This window comes from Mirounga angustirostris, unplaced genomic scaffold (genome assembly GCF_029215605.1).
Source record: "Mirounga angustirostris isolate CCGP_5_RB_7025 unplaced genomic scaffold, mMirAng1.0.hap1 SCAF_1, whole genome shotgun sequence".
Lineage (NCBI taxonomy): Eukaryota > Metazoa > Chordata > Mammalia > Carnivora > Phocidae > Mirounga > Mirounga angustirostris.
In genome coordinates, this window is record NW_026991709.1 from 169378100 (window position 1) to 169403227 (window position 25128).

General features: G+C 45.9%; 1 protein-coding gene across 2 annotated transcripts in view; it reads right to left on the minus strand.

Annotated features, from left to right (window-relative positions):
* Positions 1-1523: 1523 nt before the first annotated feature.
* Positions 1524-25128, minus strand: part of EDEM1 (ER degradation enhancing alpha-mannosidase like protein 1) — a 30125-nt gene continuing 6520 nt past the window's right edge. The window contains exons 2-12 of one of the 2 annotated variants that reach the window (XM_045861929.3): positions 23575-23647; positions 20565-20668; positions 18907-19078; positions 17721-17904; positions 15530-15704; positions 13864-13984; positions 13228-13398; positions 11343-11416; positions 10404-10500; positions 8212-8415; positions 1524-5397 (exon numbers count right to left, since the gene is read on the minus strand). In XM_045861929.3, the coding sequence (XP_045717885.1) occupies positions 5308-5397; positions 8212-8415; positions 10404-10500; positions 11343-11416; positions 13228-13398; positions 13864-13984; positions 15530-15704; positions 17721-17904; positions 18907-19078; positions 20565-20668; positions 23575-23647 (1465 nt within the window). In that variant the 3' untranslated portion in view covers positions 1524-5307. The remainder of the gene's footprint in view (positions 5398-8211; positions 8416-10403; positions 10501-11342; positions 11417-13227; positions 13399-13863; positions 13985-15529; positions 15705-17720; positions 17905-18906; positions 19079-20564; positions 20669-23574; positions 23648-25128) is intronic. The other variant, XM_045861931.3, reaches the window with a different exon arrangement.

A 25128-nucleotide genomic window follows, 5' to 3' on the forward strand; every position in this document is an offset into this window, starting at 1 on the left:
AATGGGGCACCTGGGTGGCTCAGTCGGTTAAGCGTCTGCCTTCGGCTCAGGTCATGATCCCAGGGTCCTGGGATCGAGCCCCGCATCGGGCTCCCTGCTCTGCGGGAAGCCTGCGTCTCCCTCTCCCACTCCCCCTGCTGTGTTCCTGTTCTCGCTATCTCTCTCTCTGTCAAATAAATAAATAAAATCTTTAAAAATAAAAAAACAAAAAAACAAAATGGGGAAAAATGTGAGACCCTGATCCAAGCTGCTGATCCAGAAGGGCAAGCCCTGGCTCCGGCCCAGGCCTCTTCATGCCAGTCCAAGTTCTTATCCCTCCTCAGGGTCCCTGTGTAAAAATCCTACAGCTTATCCTAGGAATCAAATCCAACTTGACCCTAATTATAGGAAATGTACCCACAGGGCTATGCACCAGGTGCCATTTTAAGCACGCTACACAGCTTAATCCACTCCATCCACCCTATGCATATGGACTGTTGCTGTCATTCCATAGAATAGATGGGGAAAGTGAGGTCCCATGAGATTGTGTACCTTGTATAAACTGGCACAAGGCTCATCGGTGGAGTTAGGGCTGTACCTCATACAGTGTGGGTCCAGAGTCCCCCTCTCAGCCCAGGCGCTCCCCTGCAATGTCTGGACAGGATGCTCCAGGACACTCGCCGTGGCTGACCAAGGGCGCTGGTGCTCCCACTCTCAAGGCTCTCCAGCTGACCCCATGGCACAAGGGCCCTGTGCCTACTTAAAAAAAAGCACACTGCCCCTCTGTAAGGGTTGGTGGTGGTTGTATCTATGAAGTCTCATGCGTTTGTAACCCTCTTGACAAGGCCAGGCTCACCGACTGAGCCACCCTGGTGCCCCAGGCCAGTGTGCTTTATGACCAGCAAGGTACTTCCGATCCCAGGGCTCCCTGCCTCTCCTTGTTGCAATTCAGTTTTTTAAAAGCCCTGTCAGAATTGCCTAGAACACAAAGGTGGGACACCAAGGTGTCACAGGAGCAGAATCAGCCATCTCCTTCCAGACCCCATCATGACTCAGGTAGCAGTAGGGATGGAGGCCGTCCCGCTGAAATCCTCCTGGCACATGCCTCCCCCAGACCAGTGCAACCCACACTGACCCCATGCGCTGTTAGCCCTACCTTAGTCTGCAAGAGGTCAGGAGAAATGAATCGCCTTGCTTAAGATAACGGAGAATGGGTCCCAGAACCTAGAGAGACTCAGATAAATGGCAACAACAACTGTGAATGAGTCAGTGCCCGGGGGAAAGGAGGCTGTTGCAGGGAGGAGGGCAGGGACAGGACAAAAACCGTTCCATGTGGCTCTCAGCCACTTGCCGAGGACAGTTCAATGGAACATGTGACGGACAAAAATGGAGCAGTCTTACTCAGGGCTCAGCTGTAGAAAAAAACAAAAACAAAAACCCACAAGTTTTTATTTGTCTAGTTTTACAGTTTCCTTTAAAGAGTTTTCCCCCTTGTTTGTCCTGAATGTAATGTATATGTGTGAGTATATAAAGGAGAAACAAAATGACAATTCAAAAAAAAAAGAATCTTTTAATAAAAATTACTCATAAAAATCCTAATAAATTTCAAAGAACAAGATATTTCTTAGTACATTTATAAAAGAACATTTGGTCCTTTTACAAAAAGCTCCCCCTTAATTTAAATACATTTCTTATTTACAGATTAAACAAAATATCATCTATAGTTGCAAAGCATATTGCACATTACAGAGAGAGAAGCATGTGTATTATCTCAATAGGTTTTCCCAGAGTTTCCAACTCCAGATTTTTTTTTTGTAAAAACAGATTTACCTTTCTTGTGCATAATAAATAAAAATGCAGCTTGTGTTTTGCTATTTAAAACTAAAACAAAATACCTTTTAAAAATATTATTTCTCTGCCTCTCAGAAAGAGGGAAAGGGGGTAATGAATCAGGAAGGTCCACAGGTAGATTTTCCCGGATTCACATCCAAACTCCAGCAGGAACAGAACCCTGAGCCCTGCAAACCTGGGGACACACAGCCCAGCCAGCCCACCTTCCCTCTTTCACAAGGGTCCCTGCCCTGCAGGGAAGAGGCACTAGAGAAGGAGCTGGATGCCTGGGAATGAAAAAGGAAAGACCAAGATTTCCTTCAAAAGTCCCTGCTCAGGTACTCTGGTGAGAGCAATCATTCAGCCCTACCTTTTCACCAGCATTAAATTTGAAAGCCTCAAAAGAGGAAGACCTCTGGGGCCCTCCAGAGAGAAGAAAAAGATGCCTGATGTTCAGTCCACAAGATCTGAAGCCAAGGATTACAGTTTGCAATCACCCAGTAAACTGAGCTAAGGAAATAGCTAAGAGGGTATTTTTCTTGGGGGCGGGGGGTGGAGGGGAGAGAAGGAGGGGGAGCCATGTTCAGGCCCTCAGATTGCACACAGAGCCTCCTCTAAAATCCACCTGCACAGACACCACATAATCACTTTAGTGACCTGTGCATGCCCCCCGATCCGGGACAAGCTGGGAACCTGCGATTAGGAATTCGGGTAGAAGAGCTGGAACAAACTGCAGGCAAGATGTGAACACTGGAAGCTGGTTCTTCACAAAGGCCAGCACAGCTGGACGCCAGCCAACACTTCCCCTGTCACCTACTATTCCGGAAATGGAGCTCCTCGGTCACATCACCGAAGGCAGCAAAGCCTGCCCTGTACCGACTGAGAACTCTGTGGTAGGAGATTTACACTGCCTGGCCTAACTACAGGGCAGCTTTCTACAAGAGTTTTGCAAAACCACATTCCTCATGTCGACCAAAGCAGACTCCAGACACTGGCTATACAGGGGAACTAGAGGATGGCGCAGACTCACAGCTGTTCCAAAGGATGAGCTCTGTTCAGAATCAGGGCAGTCCTGGGGCAAAGCACTGAGCAAGGGAATCTCTTCAACACTCCCCTCCCTGACCCCTTCCTACTGGACATCCTGCAACACGGAATAGAAGAAAACAGCAAAAGCCCTGCAAGAGAGAACACAGTTGTTGACATTCTGATTTCCAAAAAGAAAACAAGCAAGCTTTGAACTTGGTTCTAAAGAACCTTTGTTTCATGACTGGCACTAGACGGTATTACTAGCCCCACAGATCACGGACTAGGCAGCATCGACTTTAGACCGGGGAGTCTGGAAGCTCAACCACCAGGATTGGTCTGCAGTAACGCCCTCACCTTCAGTCTCACCAACTGGTACAAGTCAGTGCCCACAAGTCAAGGGGGTTTGGACTTCATACAAAACACATCTCACGCCAGCCTGCGGCCCCTGGTGTGCGTCAGTGGCCCTGGGGCACAGGTCCCTATTCCTGAGCATGAGGGGGATGGAATGCCAGAGCAGGGGACAGGTTAAGGACCCAGACGAGAGGGTGGTGTTGGAATGCTACACATCGATGTTGTCCCAGAAGCTGGAGAGGGAACCCAGCAGGGCCACGAGACGGAACGGATGCCCGGAGGACCCATTTTCTTCCCTGACGTGCCTCATCCCCCAGATGGGACATTTATAGTCCCGCCTCGGCTTGCCTGGAGAAAAGGTATGGGGACTCTGCGCCTGGGTGCACATGCGTATGTCAAATGGAACATTTTGATTTTACCGAGTCGATGAAAACACCTAAAATATATTATATAGTGTTCTCAAAGGAAATGTTCTATTCAGGAGATGAGACAAGGTCGATAAAGAGAATGCTTCTGAAATGAAGAGAAAAGGTAAAACAGAAGCATTTGATTTTGTTTACTTACAACAATTTGCATAGTAAATATTTAAAAGACAGAGGTGACACATTTATTACTGAAAATCCCTTTTTCAAAAATCTCCAAGAACTGAATTCTGTATCTATTTTTTAAAAAACAGTAACACTGAAATTTTCAAGAAGGAATAAAACTTCTCCCTTTGATTGGTATGCGATGGCTCAGACCACACTTCTGGTTTTAAAAAGATGAACAGGAAATCATTTGAAGTGTGCAAGCAGAGACAGGTGGGCAACAAGACAGGTAAGGTTGGAGGTTCTTAAGAGACTTCTACCCTTTGTACCAGGATTCATTTCAACCTCAGACGTTATACGGAAGTCAGGCTGAGGGTTCAAATCCACCTCTGCTCTGGAGGAATATTCAGCCTAAGTTCAAAGAGAGACGCTTCTGTTCTGGCTAAGAATATAACAAGAAAGAAGGCAATGTAGCACAACTTCCTCCTAATGCAGGTTTGCTTAAAATACCATGCTGAAAGGCAAGGACTGGCCAAGAATTTTCCAGAATCTTACTAATACTCATCCCTTCCCCTTTTTCACTGTGGTCCCACCCTGTGACAATTCAAAACAAGGCTGCTAAAACCAGAGCAGCAGCTGTGACAACCAGCGGCCCCAACCAAAATCCTCTAAGGCACTAAGCTAAAGCCTCTAGTACAGAGAAATGGCTCAGGGATGCCAGAGAGTCATCTGCTCATTTCTTTCTCCCTGACTTAGCTAATTGGCACTAGACACAGAAAACAAAAACAAAACAAAATTCTAACCCAAACACGGTCAGAATTGAGAATCCTTGGTTAGTAAATATGAGATAGATGGAAGCTCAGACATTCTTAGGTATTTTTCTCTCCCTAAAAGGCACCTGGTTCTGGAACTATGGGAGTTCCTCAGGTAAGTTCAAATTAAATGTAATATACCATCCAAAAGATCTGTGTGACAATTTAAGAAACTGCCTTTTGAAATTCAGATAAAAATTATTCATAAGCAATTAACTTGTAACACTGTGAAGATTATGTGGGATGCAAATGAAAAACTGAATGATTATCCCCCCTGTGATCCAAAATCGTGGGTGGGAGAGCCAATTATCTAATGAGAGAAAGGATAACAAAATGCAATAAATAGGGATGAACCTCAGGCCCTTTGCACGGAAATTTCATTCACAGTCCTCTAACAGAGAGGTAGCAATACTGCAGTCACGGCAAGTGCCGGAGACAGGAACACACTTGTCGGATTCCAAAGTGGGAAGCTATGAAGCTCCATCCAAAGATGCCCTATCCACACTGTGCTTATAAAATCAGCATGTCCTAAGAAGCCAACTTCTATGTACCTTCTTACTTCAAATTATATCCTTAAGAAAAATAGGGCATTTTATTGAACAGAAGAGAAACACTAATGTATGCAAGAATCTGCTAGATGTGTGTGAGGAGCTGGACAGGAATTCCTACACCATCACGGATGGCCAGACTTCCATCCTCTTCCGCTTCAGACTGGTCTCTGCACAGCATGGGTTCAGCTGTTTCCATCCGGTTTCAGATGAGGCCACACGGAGGAGAGTAGATCAAATCAAGCCAACCATCTGGTCAATCTGCCGCATGTAGATGCTCTTTAAGGGCAGGGAGTATCTCCTCTCGTCAGGAACACGATTACACTAGAAAGAAAAATACAAAGAGGAAAAATACAAACTTTGAATTAAAAATCCAAGTATTAATTGCTCAGGGAATAAATGGGGGTTTCTTCATCTGAGCACTGTTGACAGGTGGGGCCCTCCTGTGCACTGCAGGATGCTTAGCAGCATCCCTGGTCTCTCCCACTAGATGCCCCCTCAACCCCTACTCCCCCAGTCGTGACAACCAAGATTGTTTCCACACATTGTTCAATGTTCTTTGAGGAGCAAACCACTCCCCCAGCTGAGGACCATTGACTTTTTTTTTTACCACTGACATCATTTAATACCTTCACTTCACAGGTGAAGAAATGGAGACCCAGGCAGGCTAAAAGACATCCACTCAAGGGCAGAGTGATCAGGACAAGAAGCTCATCCTTCAGGTTCTTAACTTAATCCACCCAGAATTTCAGAAAACACCTTAGCTATTTGAAAATACAGCTGGCCTTTGAACAATGCAGGGGTTGGGGCACTGACCCCCAGTGCAGCTGAAAACCCACATATAATTCTGACTCCCTAAAAACTACTGATGGCCTGCTGCTGACCAGAAGTCTTACCAAGAACATCAACAGCCGGTTAACTCGTATTTTGTATGCTCTATTTTTTTTTTTTAAGGTTTTATTTATTTATTTGACAGAGAGAGAGATAGCGAGAGAGGGAACACAAGCAGGGGGAGTGGGAGAGGGAGAAAAGCAGGTTTCCCACTGAGCAGGAAGCCCGATGCGGGACTCGATCCCAGGACCCTGGGATCATGACCTGAGCCGAAGGCAGATGCTTAACCGACTGAGCCACCCAGGCGCCCCTGTATGCTGTATGTATTATATACTGTATTCTTACAATAGAGTCAGCTAGAGAAAAGAAAATGTAATTAAGAAAATCATAAGGAAGGGCGCCTGGGTGGCTCAGTTGGTTAAGCGACTGCCTGCGGCTCAGGTCATGATCCTGGAGTCCCGGGATCGAGTCCCGCATCGGGCTCCCTGCTCGGCGGGGGGTCTGCTTCTCCCTCTGACCCTCCTCCCTCTCATGCTCTCTGTCTCTCATTCTCTCTGTCTCAAGTAAATAAATAAAATCTTTAATAAAAAAAAAAAAAGAAAGAAAATCATAAGGAAGAGAAAAATACATTTACAGGACTGCAATGTATTTATCAAAAAACATCCACATGCATCTCAGACCCGCATTGTTCAAGCGTCAACTGTACTGTGGTTTTTCTGAGTTTATGGTTCTTTCCATCCACACCTAAAACCTAAATGCTTGACGGAGCTTTCTTTTTTTTTTTTTTTTTAAAAGAAAAGCCCCTTTCCCCCCTCAAGGGCTGCCCGGCCCTTCCTGGGAAGCTCCTCCTCATCCCCTCACGCATCTTCTGAAAAGTGACCTTGGCAATGAAGCCCTCTTTATCTCCGCTGGCAGATTAACTCCTCGCTCCTCTGTGTTTCAGCAGCACTGCACGCAGCGCCTTACTGACAAATACCCGGCGAGGAGCCGGGTTCCCCACGAGACCCCTCTGATGGACCCACATCGCTAGAGCCCTAAGAGGAGTGTCTCCTTCCAGTCCACCTCCCGGCTTCAACACGGGACCGGAAGCTCTCTGCGCCTCCCTTTCCCCACGTATAACATGAGGAGACCAAAGGCACCTACCCTCGCGGGGCCGCTGTGAGACGTTACTGCACATGACCAGTTGGAAAAGGGGCCTGGGCTGTGGGAGGTGTTATACACAAATGTTGACTGGAATTACTATTTCTCTGCCCCTAACTCTCCTCCTTCCCTTTTCATCTCAATTAGGCTGTGTTCACCTAGTCCACACTGCATGGCCTTATGGAGATTTGGGGGACTGATCTCTGCTCCGGTCTGTCAACGTAGTTCACAGACTGACGGTAAAGACCTTCAATGGGACACTGACAGTCAAGTACAGAAGCACAGCCGGGGACCACGGGGCGTCCCCTAGCCACGGCAGTTTGGAAGTGGGTGGCAGGCATCTCGACAACAGAGGCTTTTTCTGAGCAGAGAGATGGCATTCAATGCATGGTGGGATAACCCGGTTTGATATTTCAACTGATGCGGGGTCTCTTTCCCCATCCTCACTTCCAAACCGTCCTATTTGACTCAAATCAATACAACTACCTAGGACTCCTACCAGAAACCCCAGGACTTGTTTCTAAATCTTTCCCAGTGTTTATCAGGACAGTCGAGGTGTGCTCAGTGAACTCTGCCTTAAATGAAACTTCGTTCTTCTGCACTTTCAAGAGCATTTCATTAAAAATCACAATGACTGATGACTGCTCTTTTCTCTCTCCTGCTGCTGGGTGATTTGGCTGGATCCCTTCCATTTGTTCCTCCAGATCCACTCTCTGCCCTTCCCCATTCTGCTCTGGCCCCAGAGGCCAACTCGACAGATTATACCAAAAGGTCCCCGTGGCCTCTGACCCCTGGTGAGCATCGCCAGTGAGAAGCTCCAGCAGAGGAGAAGGTAGAAGGATGGTCGAGTGTTTACTCTGCTGGTTCCCTTCTGCAAGCTCACTGGAGCTGGCTTGGAACAAGGCTTCTGCCAGGAGCCCCCCGCTCCAGCACGCCTCTCCCCACCCAGGTTCCTGTGACCACGAGCCCCTGCAGCTAGGACGGACAGTGGCGCTGCTCCCGTGGGTCCCCACACCCTGACGATATCCACGTCGATGGTCTTTTGTGAAACCTTCTCCAATGACCCAGTCTGGATGCCACCACTTTTCTGTCAGGGACTCTGGATGACAAGTTTGTATTATTTTCTCCTCGTCCACATGCCAACCACCCCTGAAGAAAGCAACTTACATTGGAGCTGGAGTTGATGACTTTTAACTCGGGTGATTTAGGCCTGTGCATAGACTTCCCCTCTTGGTCCTGCCCTCCCTCTTCAGAAAAGAATTCCTTCCAGGGTGATTCCCGAAGATGTTTATCCACAGATACAATGTGTCCCTCAGTGGTAAACATGTATTTGGTTCCAGATTTGTGGACTGGATTCTCCTCATCAAATAGCTAGTAGGAAAGGAAAAAAAAAGAAAATAAAAAAGATACAACTGGTAACTGTAGCACATTTGGAACAAACTCGGTCGAGTATGTCCCAGACTATTCAGGAAGTAGAATTTGCTGGGTCCGCAGGCTTTTCAGTGACAAATGGGTGAAAAGATGGTTCCCAACTCTGGCTGCAAAGCAGAATCACCAGTTTTGTTTAAATCCAAATGCCTGAATTTCCCCCATCCCATCCCACCCCGCTTGGACCTAAAGAGTCAGAAATCCCAGGGCTGAGCCCAAACTTGCATAGTCTATAAAAGCTCTTCCCTGAGAGTTGTGGCACTAGAATTCTAGAACTATCCCCTCCTCGCACACACCTAGGTCCTACACTGGACAATGCTGGAAGGAAAGAAGCAAACGCTTTCTCCTTCACCATATCCCAGGGCCTGGCACAGAGCATACTGTGCCATCATCCCATTGACTCCTATCAGAACACAGGCAGGGCTCTGAGGACAGAGGGCAGTCCTTTCCTTCAACAGGAGGAATGTGGCAGGAGCATCCAGAAAGAACACCTAACTGAATACAGGACAGGTCGGTTAGGGGAGGAGCCAGGGGTCTAGTAAATGTTAAATGAGCAAACATTCAGAACAGAAATCTCAGTGATGGAAGAAACCTTACAGCCACCTGAAGTACTGTACAGATGAGGAAAAACGTGACTCAGCACAACTTGTCTGTGTTTCCACAGCTAACAGGAGGTCTAGGTTTTCTCGCCCCAGACACTATGGTCTCTCCTCTAGAACAGCCTAGGACATCTCCTTCACTCGCTCTAGAATTCACCCTGCGAACACCCCAGGCGCCACGGGCTGCTGAACGGGGATGCACGCCAGGCTCCTATCAGCCTGCAGCGGCCACCCTGGCCCGGAGGCACACACCGAGACGGAGGCCTAGGCCCCCACGGGGACCTGAGGGCAGGCCGGCCAGCTTCCCGTGGGCTGGACTAGGTGGGCGGCTGGTGGGCTCGCCTCCTCTGCAGTGTCCTGTGAAGAGTCACACCAGATTGGACTGGTAATTCCAAACCCTGGCTCTGTAGAGAATCACAAGTCACTTGTCAGAATTACAGATTCCTGAACCCACTTTCTGTCGATTCTGATTCAAGAGGGCTGTAATTTTAACAAGGGCCCTAGGGTGATTCTGATCCAGCTGGCCCCCGGGCCTGGGAACCAGGAACCTCAATAACGCAGCCTATCACTACTCCCCTCTTCCCTTTGAACCTCAGCTTCCACACTGCTTTCCCACCAGGAAGCCCTGCCCCTGTGTGCCTGGGAAGCATCCTGTTGTACAAAGCCATACCGAGTACAGCCGTAGAGAAGGTAGGAGAGTAGCTGTGTGCACAAGCCACGGACACGATGTGTGCACGCTGCAGAGCAGAGCAGTGGCAAGAGCATTGCAGAAGGAGTCAGGACCAGGACTGAAGCCTCAGCTCTGCCCTGTCACCCTGAAAACCCAGGTTAAGTCACCTGACATCTCCATGTAGACAGCAGCTCCCACAAGGGGAAGAATGAATGCTGACAAACAATCCCTTAAAGGTTTCCTCCAGGTTCCGTGACTCTCTCTCTCTCCACACACCTGGGAATGTGTGCGTGGACAGAGAGCCAAACGGGCTGGGGTCTCGGCCAAACTCACATGCATCAGAAGACATAAGAGCTGCAGACACTGCTCTCTTCCTCAGAGACGCCTTCCCCGACCACCACAACTCATGTGCACAGGTCCTCCAAGAACCGTGACCAGCATTTCAGACCGGTTGTAACTGTTAAGTTCCTTTGTTTGTTTACTTGACGATGCCTCCCCTACGAGGTTAGAAACCTCGGCGGACAATAGCAATACACTCTTGTTTTGATAGCACTGTGTCCCTGGGCCAGCACATGTCCAGCACAGAGCCGACAGAAGACCGAATGAATGCATGCTCCGAGCACTAATCAACATTTCTTGGGTTAGCCTTCTAACACACATACCAGAAACAAGTATTTACAGGTCTCACTGAGAAAGAAGCTCTCCATCCTGTCCTCTTTGGATTTATCTATGACGTGATGCAACGTCGCATATCCACACCTACAAAACAAGTTTCAGGTTAGTCCTGCCTCCACGCCTTCCTACCTGCTTATTAATTTAAGAAGCGGAAATAGTCTATTAACAGAATAATTAGCCAAATTATCAAATGGCATATGAAAAACAAATTAGTTTAGGTTTAAGAGCTATCCTTTTTCAGCCTAGATTATTTGCAAATTTATGAAAAAGTGGTTTGGCTGCTAAATCATCAGGTTAGTTATAGGGGGAAAGAAGAGGGAGCTGGTGGAAGGTATTTGCCAAGCACTTAACATGACACCAAGAAAATGACTGGCAACAAATTTAGGACAGAAATTCTTTGTCCAAATATCTGTAGAAGTGACTTATCATTGGATAGCCTAAAATACTATTTTGTAAGAAAATACTTAAGATACACTGCTAGGTGAAAAAAGCAGGTCACAAAATTGAAATATAATTTTTTAACATATATGTATATACACACATTATATATACAAATATATGAAAATGATCATAAGTATATAAACTTAAATGTTGACTGTGGTTATCTACACATGGAGATTACAATGATAATATTCTATCTCCATATCTTCTGTACTCCCTAAACTTTTTAGTACATGTATTATTCGTACAACTAGGAAAAATAAGTTACTTAAAAAAAAATACACAGGAAACAAAGGTGAAAAAAAATAAATAGCAATCCCCACTATAAGGGACTGGTCCTGCTACACAAAAAGTAAGCAATTTCCCCACAGAACTAACATTAATGACCTGTTCTATAAATTAAAGTGCAAAACAGAATATTTCCCCAGAACTAAAAATAAATCAAAAGTGGCCAACAGAAAAAGGAAGGAACTTAGGAAACTAACTTGACTTTTGTGTACTTTTCCAGACTCTGCAGAATATCCATTCCTACATGGAGGTAGAAGGGATTCTTGGTTGCCTAGAGAGAACATGAGAGAACGTGATCCAGCAAGGGCCTGGAAAACATGCCATCAACGAACATCACGGTGACTGCAGGAATCCCCCGAGGAGGAGAGTCACTGGCCAAGGGCAGGCCAGTGCCCAGCTCACGTTACCCTGGAGGGGCACAAATGTTAAAGAACTACGGTGTTCTGTTGGTTCACGTCAAAGTACCTGTACCGTCTGTTTAACCGTAACCAGGGCTGAGACAATCCACTCCAGGGCAGAACGATAACCTGCTCTGGCTCTCCTGATCCCCGTCATGATCAGAAGCGAAATAACAGTACCGTGTGTGAGAACAAATCTAGTTTCTCTCTCGCCTTCGAACTCTCTAGAAACTTAAGATGCAGGCCCAAGGACGCAGGACATTGCCCCCATTCCACTTACAGAGCCTTTCGAGGAAAAGCTAAGAGGAACAGGAAGACTTTCAAACAGGAGGCCCCCACACTTTCCTCTTGAACTGCCCTATGAACTCAGTCCTTAGGGTTGCTTACTCTGCTGTCACGTGCTCTTACACAGTTTCACTAGGAAACCAATTCTCTGCAAAGATGAGACCAGTACTCCACAAACAATTTAAAAGCTGGGGATCATCTTGAAGTCACGCCTAGTGCCCGCCTGCAGGGGCAAATGCAAACTCCTATGTCTGAGGGCAGCGATCTGTGTGGGAAGAGAGCACAGGGAGTGGCCTCCGAAGGCAGGGCCAGGAAGCTCTAAGAAAATAGTCAACGGGAAGAAGCAGCTGAAAATAGGAAAGAAGAAGTGACAGAAATGAAGAGGTATGAACCCAAAGACAACAGATCTAAGCTTAAGAGGAGACTCAGCAGCACCCAGGCGTGGCCTCCTTGGAGCGCCTGGAGCCGGGCTGTCCATCCAGCTCAGAGAAGCAAACTCGGAGGCTATCTGTGCCCTCTTCTGAGAGGTTATCTAAAACTCACAAGGTCTTTCTTTGCACGTGAGGACTAGGACCAGTTTCATAGGATTTATCCCTTTTTCATCTAGAAGCAAATGGCACGATTCAGCGTTAACTTTTTCTTTAATAAATCCTAACCACAGTACTAATCCTACTACGAGAACTCATAAAAGTAAGTATCTTCTTGTGCAGGCTTGCCCCCTGCAGGCATTTGTCACAGGTCCACTGAGGTGCACTGAAGGCCGGCTTTGCAGAAAGCTGCTGTATTTGTGAATGGATGCAGACTCTCCATGTGTATAGATGGAGGGCATGCCCAGAGGTAAAAATATCTGCCTTAGACTGCGGGGGAGACTTCACAGTTAAAGTGACAATCCCTCTGGCATTAAATTTCATGGGAAAATGAACACTGTACTTTTTTTTTTTTTAAGCGTTAAACAGAAATAGACATTCAGATAAATCCCAGATGATTTCCTTTACCCAGAAAAAGAATTCCTTTGGTCTGAATGATGATTACACAGACCAGGGTTCCACAGTGCATGAGAACAGAACTGTAACTCAAAAAGAGTTCTTTGGCCAAACACATCTGGAAAATACGGAGTAGTAAGTCCTCTTTCATGTTTAAGGATGTGAGAGAGAAAAGCCCTATGGTGCGGGCACGATGGGCTTTGCAGAAGGTTAGGTTCAACACCTCCATGTGTGACCGCAGATGCCTTCTCTGTTCTGTGGAACCAGGAATCACACTCAACACCAACAAGCCTATGGTTAGGCAGCATCCATCTCCGAGTCACTAGCAAACACCACAGTTCTACCCCAATCAGCTAATGTCTGCTAAAAACCAACCACTACAGGTCCTGCTAGCATTGAAACACAAAGTCTAGCACCTGGTAGAGGAGATACGTAGATTCCACTAACTCCGGTCTCAGCGGGTAGAAGAGCACGTCGGGGGCCTGGAGCTGCCAGTTATACCTCTCAGGGAGGGCCCCGTAGCGTTTCCAGATGGCGTAGTAAAAGGCATGGAGGCAGATGGCATCTTCCACATCTCCGATCAGAACCTAAGGAGAAGACGCTTTTCTCAGAGTGGTAAGACGTGACACAAAGGCCCTGGGCTCTCCCTCTGCCCCCCAGTTCTTATCTGACCTGGTTGGAGATAAAACCAACCCGGAAGTAGCAAGCCAGAAAAAAGGATGCCCTCCCTAACAGACTGTCCATGCCAAACTCATGTGAACTGCATAGGACAAGAGGTTAACTATACTTAGGAGCGAAGAATAAACAAGAGACAGATGATCCAAAAATCACATATGGTCACTTTTCAACCATGCTTTTACGCTTATTTAGTATGGCTCTGTTCCAGATCCTGAGGACTAATGTCACAAACAGAATAATCAAGACATACTGTGCTACTAACCTCCCAAATCCGGAGGAGCCAGAGAATGCTCTGGTATCACAAAAAGAAAAGAGAAAACACAGAAACCCTTGGCAATGATTGCGTTTTCTTGGCAAACATGGCTGCTGAATACCTGCAGTCCAGGGAAGAAGGCCTGCAGAGAGTCAATCCAAGTGTTCATTAGCTGCCCGCTGAACATGTTCACATTCACGTACAGTGGAGGGTCTCCTTCTCCTTCGTTACAGGCTTCCCGACTAACGGGTGAGCAGAGCAGGCAAAGGTGAGAAGAAAGATCGCTGACAGCCCTCCAGCCCTACTCCTCCCGCAGCCCCGGTCCTTTAACTTCAATGGCATCAACATTAACATTTTCTCCTAACTCATTCTTTCCAACCTTTGGAGATAAACTGCCTCTACCTGTGGATACCAGACTCTAGCATAAGGACACATCTGCCATAGAATAAAAGTTCTGAACTTAGCCGTCGTAACTGATCAGGGCTTTCACTGTGTTTTTCAGAAGGCACTTGGACATTCCAAATGGCTTATAAATACTGCCACGTAATGCGGTATGTAGCAGGGTCTTTGTTGGATTTGACCTGAGTGGAAAAGCCTGGTTTCTTCTACACAAAAAAAGAATCTCTTTTAAGGTCCTACACCAGGGGCCTGAAGGAATACATCAGAGCAGGATGCTTAGGGATTATTGCTCAATTTAGATTGGGACTTTAAAAAGCAAAAATGACTGAACCCTGGACAAATGGCCTCTTTACTAAAACACAGCACTCACATAAAGGGTTCCTACAACAGCTACCATAGAAATGGGTCCAAGAACATCCCAACATGCAGAAACTCAGTAGTTATCACCTGCATTGGACATTTAATATACAAAAGCATACAAAGAAAGACCTAAGGAAGTGGGTGACATCGAGGTAGAAGCCACTGTAGCTCTGAATGGCACTTCTCCCTGCCCCCCTGATTGTACAACTGGGTAGTAGCAAATAATGCTGTTTTAAACTATAGCGCGGGGAAATGTGGTAACTGTCCTTTCTCTCATGAGGTATAAAGACCAATCCGAACAATTCTTTGGAAAGTAAAAGAACCGAAATAACTCAGTAATGGTCCCGTATTACAGCTCTATATGCGATGAAAGCCACAGTGAAACACAGGCACGTGTCACTCCTTGTGGCAACCAGTGTCCACCATGGCCCCCGAAGATCCGACTCCTGGCAGTCACAAAGGCTGTGATTTGTACGGCCCCCTCCCACACCAGACCGCGGCTGGTCTGTGGGACCTACAGAGCCGGGCAGAAATGTTGGTTCATCATTCCAAACTTAGGTCATGAAAGCACACTTTTGGCCTCTCTTTCTATCTCTCTCAGATCACTCACTCTGGGGGAAGCCGGCTGCCATGACCTGCCTACAAAGGGGTCCACATGGCGAGGAACTGAAACCCGCCAACCACCACAGGAGTGAGCTTAGAAGGGGGTCCTCCAGCCCTGACCGAGCCTTGACATGGCTATAGTCCCTGCCAATAGCCTGGTGACAACCTTGCGAGACCCTGGGTCCACTCAGTGGCTCTTGGCTTACTGACCCTCAGAAACTGTGGAAGATAATGTTTGTTGTTTTAAGCCACTAAGTGCTAGGGTAATTTGCTATGCCGCAGTAGAAGGCTAAAACAGATCTTCACCCCCAAATGTCTGCCCAACAACTAGGAAGTGGGAAGATGAATGCAGAGACCACAAGACGCTGTGGATTCATGTTGAGAACACACCCTACTTGTTTTACAGGGCAAGAGAGGAGACACACCCTCTTCTTAAGTAGTTCTGAATACTCCGGTACGCAGCATTAAACATCTCGAGGTCTTCCTTTTCTCCAAAGAGAATATAAGATTTCAAGAGGTATTCATAGAAGGAGTCCAGGCCAGCGCCCAAGCCACTCTGCTTTCCAACCCAGCGGCCTGTCTGAATGTTCACCACATTGCCTGCAAAAACAAAGTCTATCAGGCCCCAGGTATCTGGGGACGGCTCCTCCTCCAGGGTGCCCTCCAACTCTGGCCCCACCGATCTCCCGCACCCTGGGCCTTGGCAGAAAAGGAATGAATGCTTGGCCCTCGCGTTTTTATCAGTCCCATCAGCAGCACAGAGAGGCAGGAAATCTTTCTCAATATACGGTGCTTAAACACTGGGACAAAACTGGGGAAAACACGTGAGGCAAGGGAAAAGTAAATTTGTCATTTTGCCTTTCCAGATTAACAGTGCATTTCAAATGCCAAAGGAGTGTTCAAACCTTTGACTCAGTAATGCCATTCCTGGAAATTTATCCTTGATGAAAAAAAATGTTTTTAAGAAAAAGTATTGTGTTGTTCATCAAGAATTATGAACTGTATGATTTATATTATCTGTAAAATGGGGGGAGAAAAGAAAAAACAGAAATAATGCAAGTGTCCAACACTGGAAGAGTTAATGGACTCTATGTGATTTTAAAGACGGTAGCTATGAAAACAAGATAACAACCTGAAAAACCTGAACTGCCAAATGCAAGGCAGAGTATAAATGCTTATTTATATTATAAGTTGAAGGTATATAAAAAAATAAATAAATAAGTTGAAGGTATATAAACATTGCACATGCCAGACTGAAAGGGCCTATGGGAAATTTAAAAGGTGACAATTTGTGGTGACCCTGGCAAACCATTTGGTGGTGGGGTGGCAATTTGGGCAACTTGTTTATTTCTACCAGTGTTGCAAAACACAACAAATATGTAAATAAATTTAATAATTTAAGGAATAATCAAAAATCACTTGTGGGGCGCCTGGCTGGCTCAGTCAGTGGAGCACGAAACTCCTGATCTTGGGGTTGTAAGTTTGAGCCCCATGCTGGACACAGAGATTACTTATTAAAAAAAAAAAAAAATCACCTTTAAAAAGCAGTGATACTCTACGGCTCTAGGACAACTAATCAAGGCACTTCTCAATGACAAAAAAAATTTTTCTGGGGCACCTAGGTGGCTCAGTCGGTTAAGCATCTGCCTTTGGCTCAGGTCAGGATCCCAGCCCCACGTCTGGCTCCCTGCTCAGCAGGGAGTCTGCCCCACCCCCCTTGCTCATGCTCTTGCTCTCCCGAAGGAATAAATTAAAAAAAATTTTTTTTAATTTTTCTCAGTGTAAGACAGTTTAAAATAGTATCTTGAATTAGCAAAAAACTAGTAATTATTAAAGATGAATGATGAGTACACAGGGATTCATTATTCATTATACTTTCTCCCTACTTCTATAGGTTTGAAATGTTCCATAATAATTTTTTTTTTTAAAGATTTTATTTATTTATTTGAGAGAGAGAGAATGAAAGAGAGCATGAGAGGGAGGAGGGTCAGAGGGAGAAGCAGACTCCCCGCTGAGCAGGGAGCCCAATGCGGGACTCGATCCCAGGACTCCAGGATCATGACCTGAGCCGAAGGCAGTCGCTTAACCAACTGAGCCACCCAGGCGCCCCTCCATAATAATTTTTTTAATAACATCTTGACCAAACATTCTCAAGAGGAAAAAAAAAAAAAATCCCACCTAATATAGGTTTAATCTGGCCTTTCAACCTACTACCACATGCCTAGAGTTTTTTAAAGGAAAAAGCCACTCCACCAGTAACTCCAAATGCCTTATATTGAAACAATATAATCTGCCTCAAAGGCGGTTCTTTTTATAGCATTTCCATTAACAATTATTTTCAAGTGGAATATGCCAAGGGATTCAAATCAGAAGGGAACCCTCAAACAGCAAAAGCATTATTCTTTCCCATCAAACGTTACAGCCTCACTCTAGGCAGAAAGTCCTGCAGAGAAATTAGACATGGCAGACACGAAGGGCCATTCTCTCCGAGTTGTCCATTGTCAGGTTCAGGGGTACAGACAGAAGGAGTGGCGAGCAGGGAGAGCCCCAGAGAAAAGCAAAGGAAAGGGGGCCAGATGTACCCAGTCCCAGTGGCCTGAGAAGGTGCGACCACACCTAATAATCCCGTATCATTGCTCCGCAGGTTCCAAAGGGCTTTCACAGCACGTCTGGCCACCCACTCAAATGTAGAATCCCCCAGGAGTCGGCTCAGAATCCCAAATTCCACCAGGAGGGAACCAGCGCCTGCTGTGCATGTCTCATTATTGCTGTCAGGAGGAACGCCTGTCTTTAGATTCACCTGGGGACAGGAAGAGACAAAGGATTTGTGGCCAGACTTGTGAGGAACCCTCGGGGCTAGAAGGCCAGGTCACAGCCACTAGACTCAACTACTGAACCAAACTTAACTGCAGTGTGACTCAGCTCACTGCCTCCCATGTCACACCTGAGATAGATATGGGAGTTAAGCTTAAACGACATAAAGAAGACAATAAGAACACCACACCTTGTTTTAATAAGAGCAAGTCTTAGGGGAATGGTTACAATGCTCTGCTCTAATCCACCTCTTTCCAGCACTAGGCTTTGGCATTAGAAACAAAGGCCAGCTGTGGAATGCCTTATCAGTTTTAAGTGAGCTGCTAGGAACTCACCCCTGCTCAGCGAACATAAACAAATCACAGACAAGGGAGACACAGGAAGAATGTGACAGCCTGTTTCATCACTGAGGCTCTGTGGGCTGGCAATTCTCTGCTGGTTACCTAAAAGGCTGACTCAATTCCCAAGGGAGTTCTGAGCTCAGCAAATCGGGTGCCACAAAGACAGAATCGCATTCCAGATCTTGCAGTTAAATCAGTAGCTCACTGGCTGGGCTGGGCTGGGCAGGCTTTTATTTGAAAGATCCACGTGAAGCACTCCCAAGAACAGTTGCCAGGATCCTACAGTACACACATGAGGGTCTTTGGGGGAATGTACTCGAGTCAGAAATAAAGACAAATTCCCCATGCTATTTGGTAGCAGGGGATACAAATCTCACATGCAGAAGAACTTCAGGATACTGAGGACAGGAACCTAGTAAGTTCCTTAAGGGGAAGAATCAAATGTGTCAACCGTATGCCTGGCACACAGTAGGTGCTTGGTAAATGCTGAATGAATTAAAAAAACATCCTGCATCACATTTTGGGACAAATTCTCTCAAGGACACAGCTTTCCTCTTTCACATCACCTCCCCACTTGCCCCAAATAAATGAATCAAAAAAGAGTTTTAATTCAGGAAGATGCTGACATGTCCAACTAGTCTACCTACCCGAGGATAGGGGATCCCTGTCTTGGTGTTTTCAAAGGCCGGCAGGAGCCGCACAGCCAGGTCGTGGGCCATGTGCAACAATTCGTTATCATAATCCTTAATTGTCATGTCACCAAAGGGCTGCTTGGAGTCAGTTATTATTCTGTGGGCAGAGAGGAGACTTCCTAGGACCCTAAAAGACAGGATGACAAGAAGAACACACAAAAACAATACAATCATGTTGCTTGTCAATGCATACAATCCGGTTCAGACTGAAAGAAGCAGCCTCAAATCCCTTGAACTCAGAGCTGCCTGGAATCAGAGGGACTGAGCTTAATGGCTTCTCGAAGTTCCTTCCAGCCCTGATAAATGACTGATTCTTTTTTTTTTTTTTCTTAATTTTTTTTTCTTAAGATTTTATTTATTTGCGAGAGAGACAATGAGAGACAGAGAGCATGAGAGGGAGGAGGGTCAGAGGGAGAAGCAGACTCCCTGCTGAGCAGGGAGCCCGATGTGGGACTCGATCCCGGGACTCCAGGATCATGACCTGAGCCGAAGGCAGTCGCTTAACCAACTGAGCCACCCAGGCGCCCCTAAATGACTGATTCTTTATTAACCACATCACTGAAGAGTGGGGAAGAGAACCATTCACCTGAGGCCGCCAAGAATAATCTCACTTAAAGTAGTTAACTAATGGCCGGCAGTCTCAATCATCTCATCGGAAGGGAGGGTACTAGCCAGTCTCAGAATAAACATTACCTTTCAGTATTAATAAATGACTCTTGCTTTCTCTCACATGGGGAAAACACTTAACCATATCAGAAACAGGAAAGGGCAAGACAACAAACACTAAGTAGCTTTCCTAGTCTGGGCTGCCAAACAGCTGAGAAATTCTCCACGTTCTGGTGAGGAGGCAAGGTGAGGATGAGGAGAAGGTGAGGAGGAGGAAAAGACCTGCTCAGAGGCAGAAGGCCACGAGCTCAGATCTACGAACCTACCGAGCCAGGAATCATGCACCACTCCAATGACCTCAAGCTGATTGCGATGTTTGTCGGCACAAATGTTTTCATAGCTTTAATTTTAAATAAATAAATGATACATCTGGAATGGTATGCAGTAACACAGTTTTCAAAAAGTTTAAATAGTAAAATAGTCACAACATATCAACTAGAGAGGCAAGATACAAAACTGTGTATGGAACATACACCCAATACCTTGGTGGGGGGAGGCGGGGAGGGGGGCATCAGGCACTGGTGGAGGGTGGGGAGAGAAGAGAGAGTCGCACATGAGGGGGAAATAGACCCAAATGGTAAGCAGTCGGTGGTAGGTAAGATGGGAAACTTTCATTTCCTTCAGAAATGTGTAGGGGTTTTCCTAGGACACAGTGAAGGAAGGCAATGAGACCAGACACCAAGTGACAGTGAAAATCTGCATTAAAAGGACACCCATCTCCAACCTTCATTAAAGCTCAAGTGAGTCTTTTCAGCAATGTAATTACTCTGAAATGTCAATTGTTCCACTGTTGATAAAGCCCAAAAGGGAGAGGAAAAATGGACACAGCGCCCATTAGGTCCCCCACAGACTCTCTATCTGGATCTTGCAGCTGGGAGAGCCTCACAGGAATTTTGCTGCTCACACACACAAAAGAAGCCTTCAATCCATTTCATGTACTATTTTACCTTATTGTGGCCTCAAAGACTTGGACGGTGGAATCTTTGTCAAATGAAACTGTGTCGATCACTAACTTGACTGCTTTCTGGAACTCAGATGAATTTCCCATTATCTTTAAAAAGAGGAACACAAACCATTACAACAGCTTGAAATGACACTGAGGGACCGCTTAATCTAAATGTCTGTACGAGGTTTTGCCACCCATGGGAGGAGCGGAAACACAAAAGGTAGAAAAGCACAGTTATCTCTTAGAATATATTCCAGGACAGATGGCAAGCCCATCTCCCGCAACTCAAGAATCCTATCTCCAAATAGTCAAACTGTGAAATAATTCCTCATGAATCATTAGTACCCCTCACCTTCCCACTAAACTCTCCCTCAAACTTCAGTCTGATCTCATTTAGCATGCAAGGCACTAGAGTTCCTAAAATTCTTGAAATGAGTAAAAATAAATCCAAAAACCAAAGAAACAAAAATATAACTTCCCCTATGCTCCTCAAATAAATCGACAGCTTGGGTGCTTGGCTCCCAGGAGACCAAAACATCTGGAAAATGGACTTGCTGCTGGTTATCCAGATGTCTAAACACTTTGAGAAATAGTAGCATTTTCTTTTAGAGCACAGCATAAAACCAGTGGCATTCAAATCAAACAAGACATACAAATAATCAGCTCCGTGTCCTTTTTTAAAGAGTGATCCAAAATTATAATTCCTATTTTGGGTGCATGAATATGATCTCATACTAAGCTGCTCTCTCTTATAAGAAGTGCAAATTGGGAATAAAATTTTACAGATTAACCGAACCAAAATGCTTTCATTCTGTTCAAAAATTTAGGGCAATCCTGGGACTTTAAGGACATCATAATGATACACACACAAAGGAAAAACAAATAATTTCATCCAGACACTATTTCTTTCAAGTGTGCCTTATTTCCTAGTATTTATTGGTCTAGCGCATCTTTTTATTCCCCTCTTCGTTGTTACTATTCCTAAGTACAGACGTTTCTTTCCTGGCCTTTAGTTCTTTGTTTTTAAAAGGTTACGCAATAATGCTACAAGTTGCAGCCAATGGTCAGGGGACTGCTATCTTCTCAGTTTCCACAGCACATCTGTTAGAGCCTGTTTAAAATGTTAGCAAGAGAACAAGAAAACCTCAACTGAAATAACACCTGAAAAATAAGCCCGAAGTGCTAGCACACCGAAGACCGGATATTCTACAATGAAAACCACAGAAGTGGCTTTGTTTCCTTACAGATGCTCACCAGCAACAATATCTGTTAGCAGCTGCAGAGGCTGATATAATCTCAGATCAAGTGGAGGATGGTGAAGGAAGCTAGCAACTTTCAATTACATATTCTAATTTACCATTTTAGTCACACAGCTACAGCCAGAGTAAGCAGGCTGTAAATCATTCACTCAGGCTTAAGAAAACCTGGACTGAACAAAAGAGTTAAATAGTTTCTTTACTGCAGGACTTCTCAGAGTCAGGGTACGTTGTAGCTCTCCAATAATGGGACGGGCATGCAGAATTTCTCAAGGTTCACTTGGGAACAGAATTCTTCTTTGGGGGACTATACCCTTGGAAACGGTGCTGGGAAATGCCGAATTTGGAGAAATTCATTTTTTGAACACATATTTGCACTCCTACTATGTGTGAGACACCATTAGGTGGAGAGTGCAATGAGTAATAGAAATGAGGTCTCTGTACTTACTGAGCATGGGGGAGGGATAAAAAGATACAATGAAGGCCAAAAAAGAGAGGTCAGGTGCGAGAGAGGTGCTCCTTCATAATGTATATGAGTCTGGGGAGACTCTTTAATCAACACCTATAAGGCTGAGTCAGCCTCCGGTATCTTCAACAAGATAACTCTAATTAGGCTGAGCAGACTTGTCCAGGTACATTGTGATCGTCCATGATGGATGACTGAAGTGGAGCAGCAAGAACCCCAGAAGGAGAAATTGGGCCACTAAAATGCTGTGCAGCCACAGGCTGGCAGAATGAAAGCCCGGGGCCCCCGCAGACCCTGGGCCCAGGAGGGCACAGAGAGATGAGAGAGAGGGCACACAGAGTCCTAGTGAGTCTTCGGCCAGTGGGCTCCTGGGCAGCTGCAATACTAACTTAGCTAGCATTACCCACTTCCAACCCCTGACAGTTTTAAACTCTTCTCAGCGAAGTTAAAACAGACCAGAGGACATTATTAAATGCAGGATCTGGGCTTGACTACAGGAAGAATTCTCTAATGGTAAAGGCATGCTGGATAATGAAGCAGAGCAAAGAGGTTGTGCAATCACCTTCAAGAAGGAGGATCTAACATGTTACGCTGAAATACAGTGCCTTGGAAGCCAAGTGCCGAGAGGCAGACTGTGCGCATGGCGCGCACGGCGTGATGGTAAGTACCACACCACAGTGGCGTCCTGCTTGCAGTGTGCTTCTTCATACCCGTTCAGAGGTCTCCAGCTCCCAGACTCCATGAGGGAAACCATGGGGCGCTGGGGGAAAAAGGCAGCACCCAAGTTGGCAGCCCCAGTGGGGACAAAACATGGAGTGGCACACAGAAAGGAGTGAAAAGAAGCTCTTCTCTTCTAGAAAAGAGCTTGCGCGATGGCCCGGAACCAGGGCTCAGGACACACTTTGGGGAGCACGTAGCCAGATGCTATTTCAGGAGCTTGTCTTTTACTTCTCAGATCTTAACTACAGTAACTGTCAACTTGAATGGAATGCTCCACTGATTCCTTTATCGAATAAAATAGTGGGAAACTGAGAGAAAAATAGGTTTCCCCCAAAACAATCATACTTTCTTCTCCATTTTATTTAGGGGAATCACATTTCCACTCCTTTAACCTTGAATGCTTTTCTCGCCCTCAGCATTAAGGTCATTAAAATAAACAATGGCTATGAAAGCTATGAATACATTTTGAGTATCAGTTTTCCTGGAACTCCCATCCCTGGTGGAAACTAGGGATAATCAACCCCAAAATATCTTAATTAATGAAAAAAATAATAAGGCTAAACACTTACTGCAAGTGTATCCAACGCATCAACAAGAGTCAATGAGTAATTCCCGAGCACATCATTGATGTTCAGATTTGAACTGAAAAAGAAACAAAATTAAAATTAAAGAAAGGTACTTTATTTTAAAAGAGAAAAGGACAATAAAACTAAACACCCATCAGAAACTAAAACTGTTGGCAACTCTTATTGATTCAGGGATGATTATAGGTGGGTCAGTACGGCAGTGGTCTTTCTATCTCCTAAGTGACCATTTCTAAAGTGTCTACAAGTGGACTCAAGTCACCCAACATCAGAGACACACTGATGACGCTACTGTGGGAAGAACATGCAACAGGAAGTCTGGAGATGGTGAACCAGAGTTGTGCGCCCTCCCTGAGGTACAGTTTTATCACCACAAATCACCTCTCTGGTCAGCTTCAAAGAGCTCTGATTTCAAAATCATTAGGAATGGAAAAAAAGAAAGACCCTGTCATGTGACCTGCCCATGACCCTTTATTTTATTTTTTTTTTTAAGATTTTATTTATTTGTTTGAGAGAGAGAGATAAAGAGTGCATGCACAAGCAGGGGGGAGGGCCAGAGGGAGCTGGAGAAGCAGACTCCCCGCTAAGCAGGACTCCATCCCAGGACCCTGAGACCATGACCTGAGCCCACGGCAGATGCTTAACTGACTGCACCACCCAGGCGCGCCACCCCACCCCCAACACCATGACCCTTTAATACAGAAATCAGCCGCTCCAGCAGGTTATACACAACAAAAAGCAAATACCTTCTGTGACGGCCTGATTACCACTCACTTGTGCTTTGGTTGGGGGAATAAATTAACCTCTTGATCTCATTTTCTCATTCACATCTCAATCAAAGAATGCCCATCCCCTCCACCAACTCTGAGGAGCTGAGCCAGGGCAGGACTGCTCTGCACTGGAGCTGCACCCTTGTTTCTGCCCACTGTCCCCACAGTCAACACCGATTTCCCTTCCTGAAGCAACCTTAAGACACCGACTTCAGGCCTGCAATGAGGAGAAAGCTCCCCAGTCACTGGGACAGCTCCTTACAACACTAAAACCGATGCCGAGGACAAGGAATAGGTCCGGGAAGGGCAGGGATGAAGCAACTGTGCAGCTTGCCAAACTGCGGGGACTTCAGTTATTCCCCGGTCTCATTCCCACAAGCCCAGAAAGGAAAGGGCAAAAGCCTGAAAAGACTGAAGTAAGGAGAGAAATAGGACACCTGTTTACTTTTATTAAAGACCAAAGTGAGAAGCCCTAACTTTATCTTCAACAGCAGATTCGCTGAAATGATGGCACCTTTCAGCACATCCGCAGACCACTGTAGCCAGTCCTTGAGTCACCCGAATGGGGCCTCGTCTTGCTTCCCCTGTTCTGGATGGCCCGCTCTGCTCTCTGAAAGCGTACCCTCCAATGTGCCTCGGTCGGGTGAACAGCCTTACATGACGCAGGTACACACAGCTTCAACACATCACAGCTGATCCTGTGCGAGCCTTCCTGTTGCTTTGTTGTGTGCTGTGTTACCCCCACTAAATCTAGGACAAAGAATTTAGA